This window comes from Malurus melanocephalus, unplaced genomic scaffold (assembly GCF_030028575.1).
Source record: "Malurus melanocephalus ecotype Western Australia unplaced genomic scaffold, MMel_1.1 scaffold_135, whole genome shotgun sequence".
Lineage (NCBI taxonomy): Eukaryota > Metazoa > Chordata > Aves > Passeriformes > Maluridae > Malurus > Malurus melanocephalus.
Genome location: NW_026623367.1, coordinates 421,003 through 439,279, shown reverse-complemented (window position 1 = coordinate 439,279; position 18,277 = coordinate 421,003). Strand labels below are relative to the sequence as shown.

General features: G+C 40.7%; 1 protein-coding gene across 9 annotated transcripts in view; it reads left to right on the top strand.

Annotated features, from left to right (window-relative positions):
• Positions 1–15,418, top strand: part of NKTR (natural killer cell triggering receptor) — a 37,658-nt gene extending 22,240 nt beyond the window's left edge. For 4 of the 9 annotated variants that reach the window (XM_057370860.1, XM_057370864.1, XM_057370869.1 and 1 more), the window contains 10 exons: positions 73–218; positions 1,058–1,280; positions 1,840–1,992; positions 3,054–3,141; positions 5,376–5,521; positions 6,442–9,375; positions 10,036–10,131; positions 10,260–10,319; positions 11,137–11,235; positions 12,937–15,418. In XM_057370860.1, coding sequence (XP_057226843.1) covers positions 73–218; positions 1,058–1,280; positions 1,840–1,992; positions 3,054–3,141; positions 5,376–5,521; positions 6,442–9,375; positions 10,036–10,131; positions 10,260–10,319; positions 11,137–11,235; positions 12,937–13,015 — 4,024 coding nt within the window. In that variant the 3' untranslated portion in view covers positions 13,016–15,418. Of the gene's footprint in view, positions 1–72; positions 219–1,057; positions 1,281–1,839; positions 1,993–3,053; positions 3,142–5,375; positions 5,522–6,441; positions 9,376–10,035; positions 10,132–10,259; positions 10,320–11,136; positions 11,236–12,936 lie in introns of those variants that run through there. The other 5 variants (XM_057370863.1, XM_057370861.1, XM_057370862.1 and 2 more) reach the window with 5 other exon arrangements.
• Positions 15,419–18,277: the final 2,859 nt, after the last annotated feature.

Sequence of the window (18,277 nt, the reverse complement as noted above, 5' to 3'; positions counted from 1 at the left end):
TTTTAAATGTGAAATTAATTGGAAAATAATCACAGTGATTTATAGATGTTTGTAAATATTTTCTTTCTGCAGTGTGCACGTTGTCTTTGGACTGGTTATTTCTGGGTTTGAAGTCATCGAACAAATAGAAAATCTCAAAACTGATACTGCCAGCAGGCCCTATGCAGACGTCAGAGTTATTGACTGTGGGGTGCTGGTTACCAGATCAGCTAAAGATGGTGAGTGCCAGCATTCCCAGAGTTCATCAATGTTCATATTGTTCTCAGAGAGTATAAAAATTTCACCAAYAGCTAAAAATGATTGCGGTAAATATCGAAAATCTTAATTAATGCAACCTTTCAAACATAAATCTTGGTGTAGGTGAGGAAGGCACAGCAAAAGAAAAGGTTTTCTGCCCTCAGCATTTGTTCTCTGTTCATGTTAGAGGTTGATATGACAAACTCAAAAAGTAATGAAAAGTTGTTTTTCTATGTTTGAAAGAGGGAGACACAGATGTGCCTTTCCTGAAGTTGGATTTTGTGCTCTTTCCAAAGGTTTATTTTAAGACTGTGTAATGTTAACATATGTGATATATGTAGTCAACACTAATTCTCTTTTCATGAAGATTCATAGGGAATAAATTACCTAACATATATGTTTGGACAGTAGCGGTGAAGTAGTGGAGTGTTGTAAGTTTGCATTTTCTACTTAATTTTTGACTTTCCTTAAGGTTATAATATTGTGGTTATTCATGTCCTTTAGACAAAGTCAGAAGAAGGCATGGTGTAAAGGTATGAGGATGSAGAAAAGGGAGAATTACAAAGTTTTAAACTAATTTGTTTTTCATCTTTGGTTTACTATCTGTGCATTGCTTCCTGAAGACATGGATTTATTTAGACTGAACAGAATTAGATGAATTTTTCTTACAGTTTTTTAATGTAGCTCATTGTGAAAAAGTTCACAGAGCTCCTCTAAAATGATACATTTGTATATTTTTACATTAAAAATGGTATATTTTGTGCTGTGTGCATACATACACACACATGTACTTGGTGTAAATTGGAAATATCTGTTTCAGCTTTGGAGAAGAAGAAGAAAGTCTGTTCTGACWCAGAAGCCTCAGAGTCCTCCTCCAGTGCATCCAGCTCTTCAGAATCCTCATCGGAGAGTGAGGCTGAGGATGAAAGGAGCAGGAGGAGAAAACGGAAAAGGAGAACTAAAACYAAACAGTCCAGGAAACGAAGGAAGGAGGAGAGGAAGAAAGAGGATCCAAAGTGCAAGCGAACGTCAAGCCAAAGACGGTGACTGGGCTCTTAAATTTAAGAATTTCAGGGAAATCTGGGAAATTCTGCTTTTTTTTCATGAAGTGCTCAAGTAGTGAATATGTAAATTCTTTTATTTAAGTTTGGGGCTGATGTTTGATGTTACAATCAAACAAGAAAAAATGCAAAAGCTGAGCTTGTTGTTGAGTCTTCCGTGAATGATTCAAGATTGTTGTAGATAGAAGAAAGAGTGATGTTGGAATGACTGAATTCCAGCATGTGGAAGTATTCAGGGCTCAGCACACCTGTGTAAAAGAGAGTCTTTATGCAAGTTATAGAACTTTGGTATGTATTTGATTGTATTTTAAAAATACTTCACAATAAGTTGTAAATGAAAGGCAGRATTATCTGCTGTAAAGCAAGTACTGAATGTTCTCTCCAGTAATAGTGGCCTATCCTTCCTTTAGTCAAAGATTGGTTATTAAACACATTTTGCTTGTTAAGCCAACTTTAGGTTTGATGCATCTTGTCTTGGAATTCAGCTGAAAAAGGGATTTTTCCAGCAAATTGTGATTTCTCACCCTGCTCTTTCCCTTAGCAGCCTTTCTGACAAGAGTGATGTCACAGACAAAATCGACCTTAGCACAAAGAGGGACAAGCCYGTGGTACGTCCTGAAGAAATCCCCCCAGTGCCTGAAAATAGATTTTTGCTCAGAAGAGATGTGCCTGTTGTCARTGTAGAGCCCGAACCGTAAGGAACTCTGAGCTTTTTATTCTGACTTGGTGAAAAGTGTGCATGAAATATTCCTGTTAACATTCTCTTCCTGGTGTGATGACTGGACTGTCAGAATTTCTGCATGAGGTCATTTAATTGTCCTTTTTACGGTTTCCTTTGTAATATTCTTTGTGACCTTTGCCAGGGATTTTCAGTGACATCTCGAGTTGGTTTCATTGGTCTTTAAGGATCACATATTAAAGTCAATTWAAAAAAATTAATGAATAATTTCAGAAGGAATCATGCAATGCAAACCACAAACCACAATCGTGCAATGCAAACCACTTGTTTGCAAGGCAAACTTGGGATTGGGAGAGGTGATTCTTCATTGTAGACTGATGAAGAAACTTTGGTTCAAAATCAGTCACCTGGAGTTTTATAGCTTATCATTGTGTGAGAATAAGAGAAAATACTCTTTTGCTACAAAGGAAGTCACAAGTTCATTGAATACTTTCCATGTGTTTTGTACCTCCATTGTCAAATGTCATTGCTTTTATAACTGAGCTAATTCATGACAGTGCTAGATACCTCTTGAATCATTGTTGGGCTTGTTTGGGGTTTTTTAATTCTGCTAATGGTGTAGTCTTCTGTAAGTCTTTCCTTGGAATATCAATCATGTTGCCAAAGATTTAGTAACTACTTTGGAGGATATTACATAAGGTGAAAGAAAAGAAGCAAAGCTTTAGAACCTGTGACCTATCCTGAACTGAGATCCTGAAACTCTTCCRCCCATGTTGTCTTCAGGATTTGTGCTCCAAACGCAAGTTAACCTCTTGTGACAGTATTTTGCAAGTTCATTGTTAGAATTTATTTCTGTGTCAAGAGATCAGGCTGCACATTTGGTTGAAAACAAATACATGTTGATTTGCCTTTTGTTGCAGAACCCTCTTGCTTTGTTTCTTGGAAAAAACACTGAGTTCTTAGTTCTGTCTAAAAWTGAATGAATAAGATGATGAACTTTTCTTATTTTTAACTTAAACTAATTGTAAGTTAATTGTTTTTTGCCATGTAAGTTCATACTTTATTMATTTATGTAGGAAGCTTCTTGATGCCACGCCAGTCCTGACTGACCAGAAACCATCAGTCTCTAAATCTGGACGAAAAATTAAAGGAAGAGGCACAATAGTATGTGACCATTTTATTTATTTCTTTATTTCCTCTTACCCAGAGTGTCTTCCCTGACTTTGAGCTTTGGATTTCCCTGGAGGGCTTTGTGTGACACTTTATTTACATATTGTAGATTATAGTTTAGAAAGCGCTGAAATCTTGTCAGGTAGTTGATTTTGTAACACTTTTTCCCCATCCTTCATGTTACTGTGTTTTTACTTAGAGATTGCTTGGGGACAACAAATGCCTAAATCTTAGCTACAAGAAGTCTTCAAATATAATAATAAAATAATTTATTTTTAAAGATGGAAATTATTTTAGCCTGATTTGTCCTGTCTGAGCCACGACTCTTAAAGTAATGAGCAGTGACGCTTCTCCGCTCGGATTTCCTGGCTGTTCTCTCTGAGCATCAGACTGTGACACACCAAGCTGTGTCCTGAGTGTCTGCAGCCCTTTCTGATGTTTAATTCAAAAGTTTTCCTGTTCTCTAATAATCCACAATCCAAAGCCCAAAATGCTGCACAGCTGTGCTGTTGTTTTTAGCCAGTAGAAGAGGAAGAAAGTAAGAAAACTTATTTATGCATATGATTCTGGTGTATTTCARATTACTGCCTGCCATAACGTATTCTTCCCTTTAAGAATCTTTTCCTGGATCAGTTAGCAGGCTGCTTTTGGATAACCATAAACCAAACCAAGATTTGGTGCTGCCAGATGTTTTCTGCAAGTGGAAGTCCTCCAAAAAAAAGTGTATATACAGATACCAATTTATCTAGATATATTCTAATTAAAAGTTTCATTAGAGTGGCTTAAACTGAGAGTCCTCTGACCATGATTTTCTTACGCAATAGTCACTAGATTTGGGAAGTTCTTTTCCACTGATTCCCMTGGTACAATTAATTTAAGCTACAAAATTTAACACCTTAGATGGCTGTGATGTGGGCTCCAAAGTGTTGGAGTGTTTGAGCCTCAATCCTTATTCACCGGCCTGGACACGGAATGGGACAGCTGCCTTTGCATCTGACAGCTTGGATTTGTCCTGGACACTTGTGGGATCCACTGAAGGAAGTCTTTTAAACTGAATGTTTTGAAATATTTATGTAAATAAAGGCTTGGGGAGATAACTTAAAGCCGAGTGGAATTGGCTTTTGTCAGTTCTTGGGGTTTGTCTTGTTTCTCRTCATTTTGGCACTGTCTTTGCAAAATTAAGAATGAAAAATATGTCATTTAGGGCTAGCAGTTGGAGAAACACATTTTCTGCCATCTGYAATAGTCTTTATTAGGAAAGGTTCCTGTCCAGGTAAAGTCTTTTTGCTGTTTTCCAAAATACTTGTTTATAGGTTCCAGAGTGTAATATGTGAGMATTAGGGAGGTCCATGAAACCCTTGAAATCTTTTAGGCCATTCTTTTRCAAAAGCTTTTTTCTAAATAGTCATTGCTTCAAATGATAGGGTAGCTGTAAGTGGCAGGTTATCTTGATTTTATTTCTTTTATGTAAGATGGGTGTCTTAAAGACTTCTGTAATTACCTGGATAAATCAATATATCCATCTTTGTGATTTTATTCAGGGAGGACAGCGCTATTCCCCAAGCCATTTTTATTGCTTTCATAAGTGACTCAAAATAATTGAGTCAAATCCAGATGTGTTTTTATYGAGTCAAGGAGCATCTGATTTTCTCACAGAATTTACCTGAGTGTGTATCCCACTGGGTAATGGAAAATAATGAGTTAGCAATAGCAGAGTTCTTTTTTTCTTTCTGCACAAGTAGTTCTTATTGCCTACTTGAGTGCTCTGCCTAAGCTTAATTTTTTTAATGTGAAGCTTCATTTATCTTTTTTTATGAAAGAGTTTGGGAGGTTTTTTTGTGATTAGGTTTTGTTCTGCTTTTTTTAAATTTGGTTTTCTGGTTTTTTTAATTGCTTTAAAATGGCTTAATCTGGATTCCCATTTCTGAAGAGTTGAACAGCAGTAACTTCAGAAATGGGCCTTGTCTTTGCTCCTATAAGCAATGAASTGTCTGACTAAAGTGAAACATCTGTGCTTTAGTATGCTGAAAACAAGGATAGTTATCTGCAATAATTGTGTTATTCCAAAAGGGAATCAGTGGCCTCTTGGTTGATTCTTCCTTTCATGTTTTGAAAAACTGGGTGAGCTGCTGGCCTCTCTCAGGCATTGCAGAATGCTCTGAGTATGAAAAGATGCAGTAGTTATGTAAGAAAACACTTCCTGCAGCTGTGTGTGTTTGCTCTCGCAGCGCTATCACACCCCACCGCGATCCCGGTCCTGCTCCGAGTCCGAGGATGAGGAAAGCAGTGAGACCCCTCCCCACTGGAAGGAGGAGATGCAGAGACTGAGGACGTACCGAGCTCCCAGTGGGGAGAAGTGGAGCAAAGGAGACAAGTAAGAGCCTTCCTGCAAGTTYGAAATGTCCTGGCTTTTGACAGGCTTTGATAGATTCTGTAGATGTACCATGTCAGTGTACGAGGATGAGAGGAAACAGCCTCAAGTTGTGCCAGGGAAGGTTTAAATTGGATATAAGGATYTTTTTTTCACAGTAAATGCTGGAACAGGCTGCCCAGGGATGTGTGGAGTCATCATCCCTGGAAGCGTTTAGAAACCATGTGGATGTGGCATTGAGGATGCRGTTTAGTGTTGAACAAGGTGGTGGTGATGATGGGTGGACTTGGTKATCTTAAAGGTCTTTTCCGACCTTAAGGATTCAATGATTWCCTTATCCTCAAACTGGATTACATTGTTTCTTTGGAGTAAARCAGTCACATGCACCAACCCTTTATTGTTTCAGTTGTGTGTTCTTTCAGTTGTTGGATGGATGGAAGTCAGCTCTCCAAAATTTCTGATGATTTGATATGAAATTGAGAGATAAACCTCAAAAGAAAAACTGAAAAATATTATATATCTAGCCATCAGTGAACAATTGAAAATGTTTCCACTGGTTCTCTTTTATATACTGAGATACATTTTAAATTATGTATTTAAATGTGATTTAAGAATCCTGTAGCTGTAGAGGTCAAAGTCCTGGAGACTGGGGTAATTAAAACCTTAAATCTTTACAAAGGTTCTACAGTATGCAAAAATTTGCTGACATTGGCTGATTTACTTAGAGAGAAGTGGCTCTTGGCAGTGCTGTAATTCTGTATCTTAAACTGAGTGTAAAAACTCAGTCAAAACACAATTCTCTGGTACTAAAGTGTGTGTGTTTGATTTTTTTAAAAACGTATTTTAATTTAAGTTTAAAAATACTTAGTTTATCTGAAGGTTTTAAAGAATTTCCACTTGGGGCTTTTTTGTTTGTTTTGCAGGTTGAGTGATCCCTGTACAAGCCGATGGGATGAAAGAAGTGCATCCCGGAGATCCAGGTCTTGGTCGCATAATGGTTATGCAGATCTRAGCACTGTGAGATATTCCAGCCATCACAAGAAGCACAGGAAAGAGAAAAAGAAGGTGAAGCATAAAAAGAAATCTAAAAAGCAGAAGCATTTCAAGAAGCACAAGCAAACRAAGAAAAAGAAAACATCGGCCTCATCAGATGTAGAATCCTCTCATTCCTTCCGCAGGAGGACAAAATCATCTTGTGATCGTGAGAGGAAATCTCGTTCTTCCTCACTGTCTTCCAGACGTTCATCCAGGAGAGACTGGTCTAAATCTGATAAGGAAGACCAGAGCTCATCATCTTTATCAAGCAGAGGGTCTCGATCGTACTAYAGGTCCAGATCCAGGTCTAGGTCTAAATCAAGATCTTACTCCAGAAGAAGTTCTAGATCAAGGTCAGCCTCTAAATCATCGCGTTCTCGAAGTAGGTCAAGGTCAAGTTCTAACCCCAGGCAGCAAAAGACTGTTCCCAATTCTCCACGAAATATTTCAACACGGTTAAATGACACTAAGTTGACCAAGACTGCTGAGCCTGTCCGAGCAGTGATACTGCCCAGTGACAAAGTTATTGTGCCACCAGTTGTCCCAGAAAACCTCCCTGTGATCCCCTTAAGTGACAGCCCACCACCTTCAAGGTGGAAACCTGGGCAGAAACCATGGAAGCCATCATATGAGCGAATTCAGGAGATGAAAGCTAAAACAACCCATTTAATTCCCACCCAAACTAATTACAGTTTAGTGGTCGTCAAGGAGGCCAACACTTCCTCCTCGTATCGCAAGGAGAGGAGCTCCGAGAGYGATCGGAGCGGTTACTCCAAAGGCCGCAGTGACAGGAGCTCGGAGAGCTGGCCGAGGTCAAGGAGCAGGTCCTCTCGCAGCCGGTCATACTCAAGGTCTTACTCGAGGTCTAGGAGTCCATCAAGCTCCAGGACAAAATCTCCTTCTTCTGGCAGGTCSCCATCCCCGAGCAAATACCGCAGTGACAGGTCGGGGTACAGTGAGTCGACGTCTGACTATTCCCTCAGCGATGAGGACAGGCACAGGAACAAAAGGAAATCCACATCCAGYGATCCCAAAGCTCGGGGCCTCAAACTGAGGCAGGAAACGAGCTCTGAAAGCACTCTGCCTTACACACGTCCAAAGGACTACGATGAGTCTTCCCAAGGATTGAAGGAGAGTGACAGCTTGTCATCCTCAGACTTCTCCTCCGACAGYGAGCGCTCTGCCAAAGCCAGAGCAGCCCAAGAAAAGGAAGGCCGTTWTCCAATAGAAGGAGATGCCGAGAAACAGGATAAAAATAGCTTAAGTTCTGAGAGAGGGGAGGAGAAAGCCAAAGGGGAGAGGGATTCTGATCACTCTAAAAAGAAAGYAGCTAAGGAGAAATGCTCGGAGCAACCCAGAGGTGGTGCAAAAACAAAACGCAAATCCTACTCAGGTAGCAAGTGGGACTCAGAGTCGAATTCTGAAAGAGGAGAGGCAAGGCATAATAGGGGAGATTCCAGACCCTCCTCTAGTAAAGAAGAAGGAGAGGCCACCTCAGGGTCTGACACGGAGCTCAGTGTAACCAAAAGGATAAAAAACAAATCCAATTCCTCAGAAGGCTTTTTGGGTTCTGACTGCGTGTGGAAGACAAGCAAACAGTCGTCGTCTTCTGAATCYGAGAGTTCTTGTTCCAGCTCAGCAGACACTCGAGGCAAATCCAAAAAACACAAACATGGGTTGAAAAAGACTCCTAAAAAATCACATTCCAAAAAGGCAAAAGAAAAATCGAAAGGCAAAAAGGAGAAAAAACACAAAGTTCAGAAAAGAAAAGAAATGTTTCATTGGCAGCCCCCCCTTGAGTTTGGGGAAGAAGAGGATGATGAGATAAATGAAAAGCCAGTTACTAAAGATGATAAAAAAGAAAAGCAGCTTAGCAGGGACATAAAGGATAAAAAACAAGTTTATGAAAAGGATGAAATAGTCACAGATAAAATGGGAAATAGTGAAAAGTTATGTGTGAATGAAAACCTTTCAGATAAAAACACCACATGTGGGGCTTCGCCAGATCTCAGCAACCTTAATAAAGAGCCCATTGAAACAAGCACTTCAACCAGTATTTTCAACTCAGGAATAAATGTGGCTGCCTGCAAGAGTGAGATGAAACAAGCAGAAGAAAATAACCAGAATGGGCTGGWAGATGTTATTCAGACAGATGACAACATGGACATTTGTACTCCGGATCGTAACTCGCCAGGGAAAGTGGATGTGGATGTTTTGTCTCCTGTCATTCTCACTGCTAAACCTTTAAGTGCTGGTATAAAAAAAGAGTTGCAGGTTGAGACCCCTGAGCAAGATGCTGTCAAACTGGGAAACAGCATTAGAGACTTTATTAATATTAAAGAAGAAAAAGAGACRGGAAGGCAAGAAAATAACTCTGCCCCTCTGTCAGGTGCTAAAGACTGTAGTTTAAAAAGTGAAATTACAGAAAATACACCAAGCAATATGGTAGACAATAAATGGAAGCCTTTGCAAGGTGTTGGTAACTTACAACTAGCACCAGTTAGTACAACCACGGAGGTTAAAAACGTAGCATCAGCACCAGAGCCTAAACCAGCAGGTTTAAGAATTGAAATAAAAGCTAAAAATAAGGTAAGGCCTGGGTCTCTGTTTGATGAAGTGAGGAAAACAGCCCGGCTAAATCGGCGGCCRAGGAACCAGGAAAGTTCCAGTGAGGAGGAATCTCCAAGCAGAGATGACAACAGCCCTTCCAGGAGTCTCAGCAGGTCACGAAGTAAATCTGAGTCTAAATCCAGACACAGAACAAGGTCCATATCCTACAGCCACTCAAGAAGTCGATCCCGAAGTTCTACATACTCATATAGGTGAGAAGTTTGTGCTAGTCCCACAGCCTGCTCTGATAACTTGGATGTTCTGATSTTTTCAAGCCATGTTTTTGTTTTTCAACTCCCGTTTTTTCGTTTTGAACATTCCTGTGTCATAGAACCACAGAGTGGTTTGGGTTGGAAGACACCTGAAAGCCAGTGCCAGCCCTTGCCATGTGCAGGGACACCTTCCACTGTCCCAGTGTGCTCTGAGCCCCATCCAACCTGGCCTTGGACTCTGCCAGGGATACTGGGGCAGCCACAGCTTCTTTGGGCACCCTGTGCCAGGGCCTCCCCACCCTCACAGGAAGGAAGTCCTTCCAAATATCTAATCTAAATCTCTGTCAGYGTGAAGGCATTCCCCCTTGTCCTGTCACTCTTCCTRTGTCCCCARTCCCTCTCCAGCTYTCCTGGAGCCTATTTAGGCCCTGGAAAGGRCTCTAAAGTCTCCCTGGAGCCTTTTCTTCTCCAGGTGARCACCCTCAGCCTGGCTCCAGAGCAGAAGGCCTCCAGGCCTCAAATGAACTTAGTGGCCCTATCATTTAGCAAGTATGGAATAAATATTTGGTAGAAAGATAAAGACCTACAACTTCTTTTGTGTCCCATTTTGTGCTGTTCTTCGTCACAGTTGTGTTCTCTCTTGGTGTTTTCTGGTTGTAGGTCCAGGAGCTACTCCAGGAGCCGAAGCCGGGGCTGGTACAGCAGAGATCGCTCCAGAAGCCGCAGTAGTTCCTACCACAGCTACAAGAGTCGTAGGTGAGTTTATCCAGCCAGAGATGGTGTCAAACATGTTCTCCTCCTCTTGATCCCACTCTGCTCCTGCTCTCTTCAGCACTTTTGTTTTTGGTTGACCAAAAAACCCTCTGTGCTTTTGTTTCTGTCAGTCGGAGCTATAGCAGGAGTCGATCCAGGAGCAGTTCCTATGGTCATCACAGTAGATCCAGGTATGGATTGTACCTTTATACAAACTCTGCAAGAAATGTTCTGCCTATCGCCTCAGTATAAGTATACTTCTATTTATATTTCTTAAATTGGACTTTAATATATAATTATTATATGTGATCCTATAACATGTCATGCTACTATTTTATTATATATACTTCAGTATAAATGCATGTATAAATACATATTTGTTTATACAAATACTTTAATCTCATAGAATCACTGAATAGTTGGGGTTGGAAAGGGCCCTAAAGGTAATCTGGTTCCAACCCCCTGCCATGGGCATGGGTTCCTTCCCCTAGACCAGGGTGCTCCAAGCCCACTCCATCCTCTCCTTGGACACTTCAAGGGATCTGTAGTACTTAAAACTGTTATTATAATATCATGATGGTGACTTGAATCAAAACAAAATGAACATTTTCAAAAGCTGAAAATAACCAAACCATCCTGGTATTACAGTTACAGGTGATACTGTGAGAATAGTGACCAAAACCAAAATTGAGTTATAAGCGGAATCACTTTATTGCTTGTTTTCGAAGTGTCAGCAAACAAGAATTTTACTGCCTCTACAAAAAAAAGCACAAATTTTTTTGGATGCTTAGTATGTCTTTCCTGATAAAATTTGAGATTTTTACTGTTATTTTGAAGATTGTTGTTATTTTGAAACTTTTATAAAGTGTAGAATTGTTTGCCACATCCTTGAAAGTAATTTCTGTCCAGTACCTCATCTCTCCCTGTAAATATCCTTTAAACCAGCATTTAAAATACCATTTTACACCAGAAATTGTAAATTCTCAATGATTTTTTCCCCCTTTAAAGCAGGTCTTACACCTATGACAGTTACTACAGCAGGAGTCGGAGCAGGAGCAAGAGGAGCGACAGCTACCGGAGATCTCGGAGCTATGACCGGAGATCCAGGTGGGTCTGACACCTCACTGGTGCAGAAGGATTTGCTGAGCACAAACACAGGATGGTTAATAAGGCCARTGTGCAGTTTTTTCCCCATGAGAATAAGAAATACACTTAGCAAAAGTTATAACTAAAACCAGCTATGTGTGAGCAAGGAATTTGGAAGTCCTGACATTCCAARTATGAGGATGGGGAAGCAATCAGGATAAGAAAAGGTTGATTTCCAGTTCGCTGTGTATATGCATTCAAAATTAGCACATTTTCCTAGGGAAATGGTGGAGTCCTCATCCCTGGAAGCRTTAAAAATTTGTGGAAGTGGCACTTGAGAACATGGTTTAATAGTGAAGACAGTAGGGCTGGGTTAAACCATTGGACTCAGTAGACTCAAATGATTCTATGATTTCTTTTTTTAAAAAAAATAATAATATTAAGTGTTTCTTAAAACCTACACAGTGAACAAGGTCTCAAGATTTAAATCAAGTGCCCTGTTATGGATTAAAAGCTGCCTGGTATGCAGAGAATTCCACTGGATGGTAAATACTTCTTGGTTACCCTGCAGAAGTGKATTTCAAACAATCTGGAAGGGAAATAAAAAGTTTTGTTGCAACCCAGATTTMATTTTTAACTTCCTAGAATGTATTTTGAAAGACTATTTTAACCTGCRAATCTGATGAATTTAAAATAAATTTTAATTCTCCTCAGTCCAGGGGATTTTTATATTTGTATGTGAGCACATTTCATAGAGATCAGAGGTAGAACAGGGGATACAGAGAGTTATAGATACATTTAATATCCCTGATGATTTGTTTTATACCTTTTAATATTCCCCGTTAGTCATAAATCACATGAGTCTCTAAAACTGCTGTAAATCTTCATCCTCCTCTCTTATTAATTTTTTCACAGCTTTATACCAGCTCTTAATGGACATGGCTCTCACCCATTTCCACAAGACAACTTTCATTTTGTGTTTGAGGGAAAATTAATGAGATTAACAAAGAATRTGGGAATAAACTTAAAAACCCATTGCTTTATTACATTGAGAAGCTTCAGAGAAATGGTGTTGGATTAGAAAATGCTCACCTTTCACTTAAAAAGCTTCCCTTACAGGCGGGAGGCTGGAAAATCTCTGAAAGCTTATTCTGTGTAATTTGAACATGTCCTGTGGCTTGTCTGAAACCATCTGGGCTCTGTGTTGACATTTGGCCAGGTGCTGAGCTTGGAATTCATCTGGAGAAGCCAAAACATTTTAAATACAATTTCCACACTGCAGATGCACACACACTTCTGTTATGGTTATGGGGCCTAATTTTTAAGACCCTCCTTCAAATAACAAAATAYATAACTCATAGATTTGTGAAATTATCTTATTTGAGAAATGCCTGCTGTATAAAATTACACTTGTTAGGATACATTTCTCATTCCACTCAGTTAGCATTTACCAAAACAATAATTTTGGATAGTTTTAGCYGTAACAGAGTAAAGCAAGAAGTTACCATCACTTTGAGTTACACAGGGTTTTCATCCTGTAGAGTTAATGATTATTTCAATTTTGAGTATCTTGTAATAAATACTTTAGTTACAAGAAGTACAACCCTGTAAAAGATGTGTGTTTTCTTATGTATATCTATCTTGCCAATTTTTTATATGATGCAGTTTTAAATTTAAGGCTCAAACTGCAGTTTTGAGGCATTTGGATCCTTTTCCTTGCAGGTCCTAYGGCTCCGACAGCGACAGCGATCGCAGCTACTCCAACAACAGGAGCCCCAGTGAGAGCAGCAGATACAGCTGAGAACGTCCCCTTGAGGATGGAAACTATTCCAGAAGTTTTTCAGTGTTATATAAAAAAAAACTGTTTTGACAGTGTCACAAGTGAAGGTTGTTTGCTGAATTAGCTGAAACTTTCTYGTTTAACAGTGAACTCAAATCTCTGCTTACAGAGAGAAGGACTAAGCTCGACAGCTGATGTTATTTTTTATTTTTTTTAATGTCAAATGCAACTTTTACAAAATAATAATAATAAAAAAACCCAGTTTGATTTCCTTGAATCAGCTTTTCCAAGCCATGAATGACACTTAGGTGAATTGCTGCCAYCACTTTTTGAGTGCAGCAGTCAGGACTGTCTTCAAGTCTGTTTATAAACACCTTAGGAAATATGTGCTAGCAACTATTAAACTGTGAAGTCAATTTCTTATAAAGGCTGCCATTTCTAGTTGATGAAAATGCTTTTTTTATTGCTGGAAGCTGTTTCCATTGCTGGAAGCTGTCTTGATTGTTGATTATTGCATTCTACACAGGATATAGGTGAGGAAAACAAAGCCTGCCACTCTGTCTTAATCCCTCCTGAGCTGTGATGTTCTAGAATTCTGCTGGAAAAGGTGAGATGATGCACAGTGGGAATTGTCAAAGTGACAAGCAGTGAGCAGAAGTGTGATGAATGAGTTTGGAGCTTAATATCCAACTTGTCTCAACTTTTTATGTTTAAAACAGGAATTTTGTGACGAACAGCAATGTCCTTCAGAGACTAAAAAAGYGTTTCTAAACACTTCCTGACTTTCATTTCAGTTCCTATTACAGTGCTTGGCATCCTCCAACACATTTTGAACGTTGTAAAACATGAGTGTATCATGAGTTTGTCTAAAGCACTTTTTGAAAAACTRACATGATCATTTTTTGAGAAAACCAACCATAAACGTTCCTTTATAAAACCTTTGTAGCTGTATCCCATTCACTGTAGGGAGTATCAGATACTGATATTGCAGATACTGAACTTTATCTTGTTGAAGTAGGACTAAAAAAATATTGGGATGCCTCATAAAAAGCATGGATAATACTTGCAAAGTAAAATTTAATACCAAAACCAACTCTATGTTACAGGTAAATGGTTTGCAAAAAAAATAAATAGATTCAAGCTGAAGACCATTGAGTAATTTTTGCAATTCTGATTGAGTTGATTAAAAATAATTTGTGAAGTTGTTTCTTTTTTTGGGGGGGGTGTTTTAGAAAGTTGTGTACTGAGAACCAGAATTTTTAATGGCAAAATGTAACCTGAAACTTGGGGTCTGTGACCAAACAGACGAATGTGGTTTGATTAGAGCTAACAAGCACTGTTGTAGCACAACAGTTCCCATTACTGACTCTCTGTAATATCTGGACATGCTTTCATTTTCTCATTTTCAAATATTGGAAATTATTTTTCTCAATCTCATCAGGACCCAGTAGCTTTGAATGAAAAGTGGTAATTKCTCGCTTAGGCATCAATTCTCTTTGATTGAATTAAGCTCTCCCGAATTAGATGATTTTTTTGGTACACTGGTGAAACATGAAAAGCGAGTTCAAAGGGAGGTTTGTACATGGTGCTGATTCCTTCCATTTCTGTCCACCCACAGCACGTTCCTGAAACTGAATTGGCCATGGAGGTTTTTCACTTTTGTAGAAATACCCAAAACTCTGCTCTTACCCCTTTCCTACACATAGAGTTTAGTGACAAAGTGTGTGCACGCAACCTTTCCACCCTTTTGTAAACTTCTTATGCTTTTTAGTATTTAATACATTTAGTTCTCAAATCAGAATATATTTACAGACATGTTTCTAASAGAAGCAGCCCATCTCAGAGTTCTGAACTAATATTTCAGTGACATTTGTTGTAGTTCTATCATTTTCAGTAAAAATAACTTGTTTTTTTCCCTTACTAAGAAAATAGAACTAGAAGATTCATGGTGTAACAAAATATTCAAATATAACCATTAGTATTCAATWCCTATTAGTGAAAATTTTGCTCCAGAATCAGATTTTTGTCGTATTTCAGATCTGATTTGACTTTTTAAGGCCAGGAAAAGGTAATAGAAATAAGGTCAATTAACTGTAGTTATCAAGCATTACTGCACTGTCACTAAAGTCTTTCATATCTTTAGTCAAAGCTTTATAAAGATATTCCATCAGGTAGAGAACGGTTGGGGAGGGGTTGAGGGAAGGGTTGGGGGTGTTTTTACTTGGTGAAGACTGTTAAATTGTGCTTCAGATAGAAAATGYCCCCCTGAGCTGGTTTTCTAATGCTGCTCTATGTTTTTGCAATTTTGTTATTCCAAAGTAGTTGCTGTTTGTAAAATAAACTTTTGTACATATCTAAAAAAGCTGTTTTCTCTACGTCTGGAAAAATCCGTGGTGCTGCTCGAAGGAAACAGGCAGRAAAATTAAAAATATACTTCACTTTTAGTATCTGCTTTTGTTCTTTGCAAGACTCAGACACAAAGTTGCTTTTCCCTTTCCTGACCTACATAGGGAACGATTCCTCAGCAAGACTCTGGGTTTACATAACAGTCAGTGGAGGAACAAATATTTTGAAATTTCCAAGTGACTTGAGGTCTCGCCATTTCCTCGAGATCTATRAAAGGTTCCTCTCCTTGGTGCAAAGAGACACTGAGCAGATCTCCACRGAAATCTGGGAATGGGCTGAGCTTAGCCACTGCTAAATATTCCTTCCCAAATACACATTCCCACATCATTTCCTTGGCATATTGGATACATGGTATTAGTCCATGGCAGCAGATGTAATGGCTTGCAGAYTAATCCATTAGTCTTTCAGACCTTCTGTTCCACAGAAAAGGGATTTCATTGGAAATACTGCCTTTGGCATAACAAAAAACTGAATTGCCTTGGTCCAAGGTAAAAAAGGATGAGGGGAGGTGGTTCCTTGTTGGATGAGGTCTTCAGTGGGATTTGGTTAACCTTGACACTCCTTGATCTTGGAGGGSGAATGGCAACACCAGAGTGTTGGCCAAGCCCTTGTGTCACAGGGCGGCATCAGCCAGCTGCTTTTCATGGAATGRTTGGGTTGGAAGAGGCTTTAAAAGGGACCTTAAAGCCCTTCCAGTCSCCACCTCTGCCATGGGCAGGGACACCTGCTGTTTCTCCAAGTGTCATCCAACCTGGCCTTGGACACCTCCAATGATGGGGCAGCCACAGCCTCCCTGGGCAGCCTCTGCCAGTGCAGAGAAAATCAGGTTTCTTTGTAGTATCCCAGATATCTCAGTGTGAAGCCCCTCCCTGTGTCCTGTTCCTCCATCCCTTGTCCCCAGTCCCTCTCCAGCTCTCCTGGAGCCCCTTCAGGCCCTGCAAGGGGCTCTGAGCTCTCCTTGGAGCCTTTCCTTCTCCAGGTGAACACCTACAGCTCTCCCAGCCTGGCTCCAGAGGGGCTCCAGCCCTGGGAGCAGCTCTGCAGCTCCTCTGGACTCCCCAGCAGTTCCACGTGCTGTGCTGAGGCCTCAGAGCTGGGCACAGCACTGCAGGGCCGGGTAGAGGGGCAGAATCCCCTTCCTAACAGGTTGATGAGAGTGAGCAGCAGCATTTCTTTCAAAAGCATAATGTTTTTTATGCTTCCAGAGCTGCATTCCRTGCAGGAGCCAAAGGCTGGGATCCCAGGGCTGCTCTCAGGTCACACTGTCACCTTGAGCCAGCTCTGGCTGCGGGGCTGGAGGCAGGACTGGGGCAGTGCCTGGTAAAAATAGAGCGGTGACACCCCAGCATGGGCAGCTCCTGATTGAAACAGGTCTGAAATCCTGCAAGGAAGTGAAATTAGTGCTCAGTTAGCAGTGATTTCATAAAAAAAAAAAAGTTCTAAAGTTTGGTGTGCAGGTCTGGGGTCGTTTTGGGAACAGGTTATCCGCAGGATATTGTGGGGTGTCTGTGTCCTGTTGCAGGTGAGTGCCTTGTCTCAAACAACAATATTAAATGAACCATCTGCCTCTCGAACAGCTATTCATAAATCACAGGTTTACAAAGCTGCAGCRTAAACACACATTCCCTACAATATCACCATGCCAAGAGATTTCCTTCCCTCTCTATCACTTCTAAATAGGCTGTTTGTATCCTTGAACTTGAGGGGAAGGAGCATTCCCAGTGCTCCTGAGGATCCCCAGGTCTCTGGCAGTGGATTAAATTTCTGGTGTGGCTTTGTGTGGTTCCTGATGATCCCACTCGCAGTTCAGAGCAGAGCACAGTGTTTAGATGACCTTGAGCTGCACCCTGGAATCCCATCTGGTGTCATTCCCAAATGGAACGCTGCCGGGGATTTAAATCATCAGCAGATAAAGCTTTGCATGCTCCGCCCCCACCTCACATCCATGTAAATAATTCTTTTTTACGTGGTGCTGAAACAGGAATCATTTTCCACCTGGTACATTAAAACTGCTTACAAATCATCTGAACAATTAAAGGGACCCAGGCCTGAATTTCATTGTATCCACATAATTAATCCCTGTGAAGGGGATGGGATTGCGTGTGTGAAATCAGAGAGCCTGTGGCAGTTTTGGGGAGATTTTTTAATGAAAGTAATATTTGTGCATGGGGGATACACAAAGAAGGGCTCAGAAATTTGGGATTAATTGCTGTTTTTACTGTGTGTCTGTCCTTGCAAGAATGGGGTGCAGCCTGAGGAAAGCGATGTCCTTACCCCAAGGATGGCCTGACTTTGAACCTGGAATTCTGTGTCTGGTGTTGGGCCCCTTGCTACAAGAAATATTGAGAGGCTGGAGCATATCCAGGGCAGGGAACAGAGGTGGGGAAGGGTCTGGAGCCCCAGGAGCRGCTGAGGGAGCTGGGAAAGGGGCTCAGCCTGGAGCAAAGGAGGCTCAGGGGGGACCTTGTGGCTCTGCACAACTCCCTGACAGAGGGGGCAGCCGGGGGGTCGGGCTCTGCTCCAGGGAACAGGGACAGGAGGAGAGGGAATGGCCTCAGGCTAGGCCAGGGCAGGGTGAGGTTGGTTATCAGGGAAAATTCCTTCATGAAAAGGGTTTTGAGGCACTGGAAGGGGAGTCTCCATCCCTGGAAGTGTTCAGACAGGGTGTGCATGTGGCCCTTGGGGACAGGGTTTAGTGGTGAACACGGCAGTGTTGGAATGGTTGGATTTGATTTCAGATCTCTTTTTTAACCCTAAGGATCCTGTGATTCTGACCCTGGAATTCTGAGCTCAGCACAGCTTGTGAACACTTGCAGCTCCCACCCTGCCATTATGTCCCAGTGCTGGCCTCGGGCTGCAAAACTCTTTAATTAATTC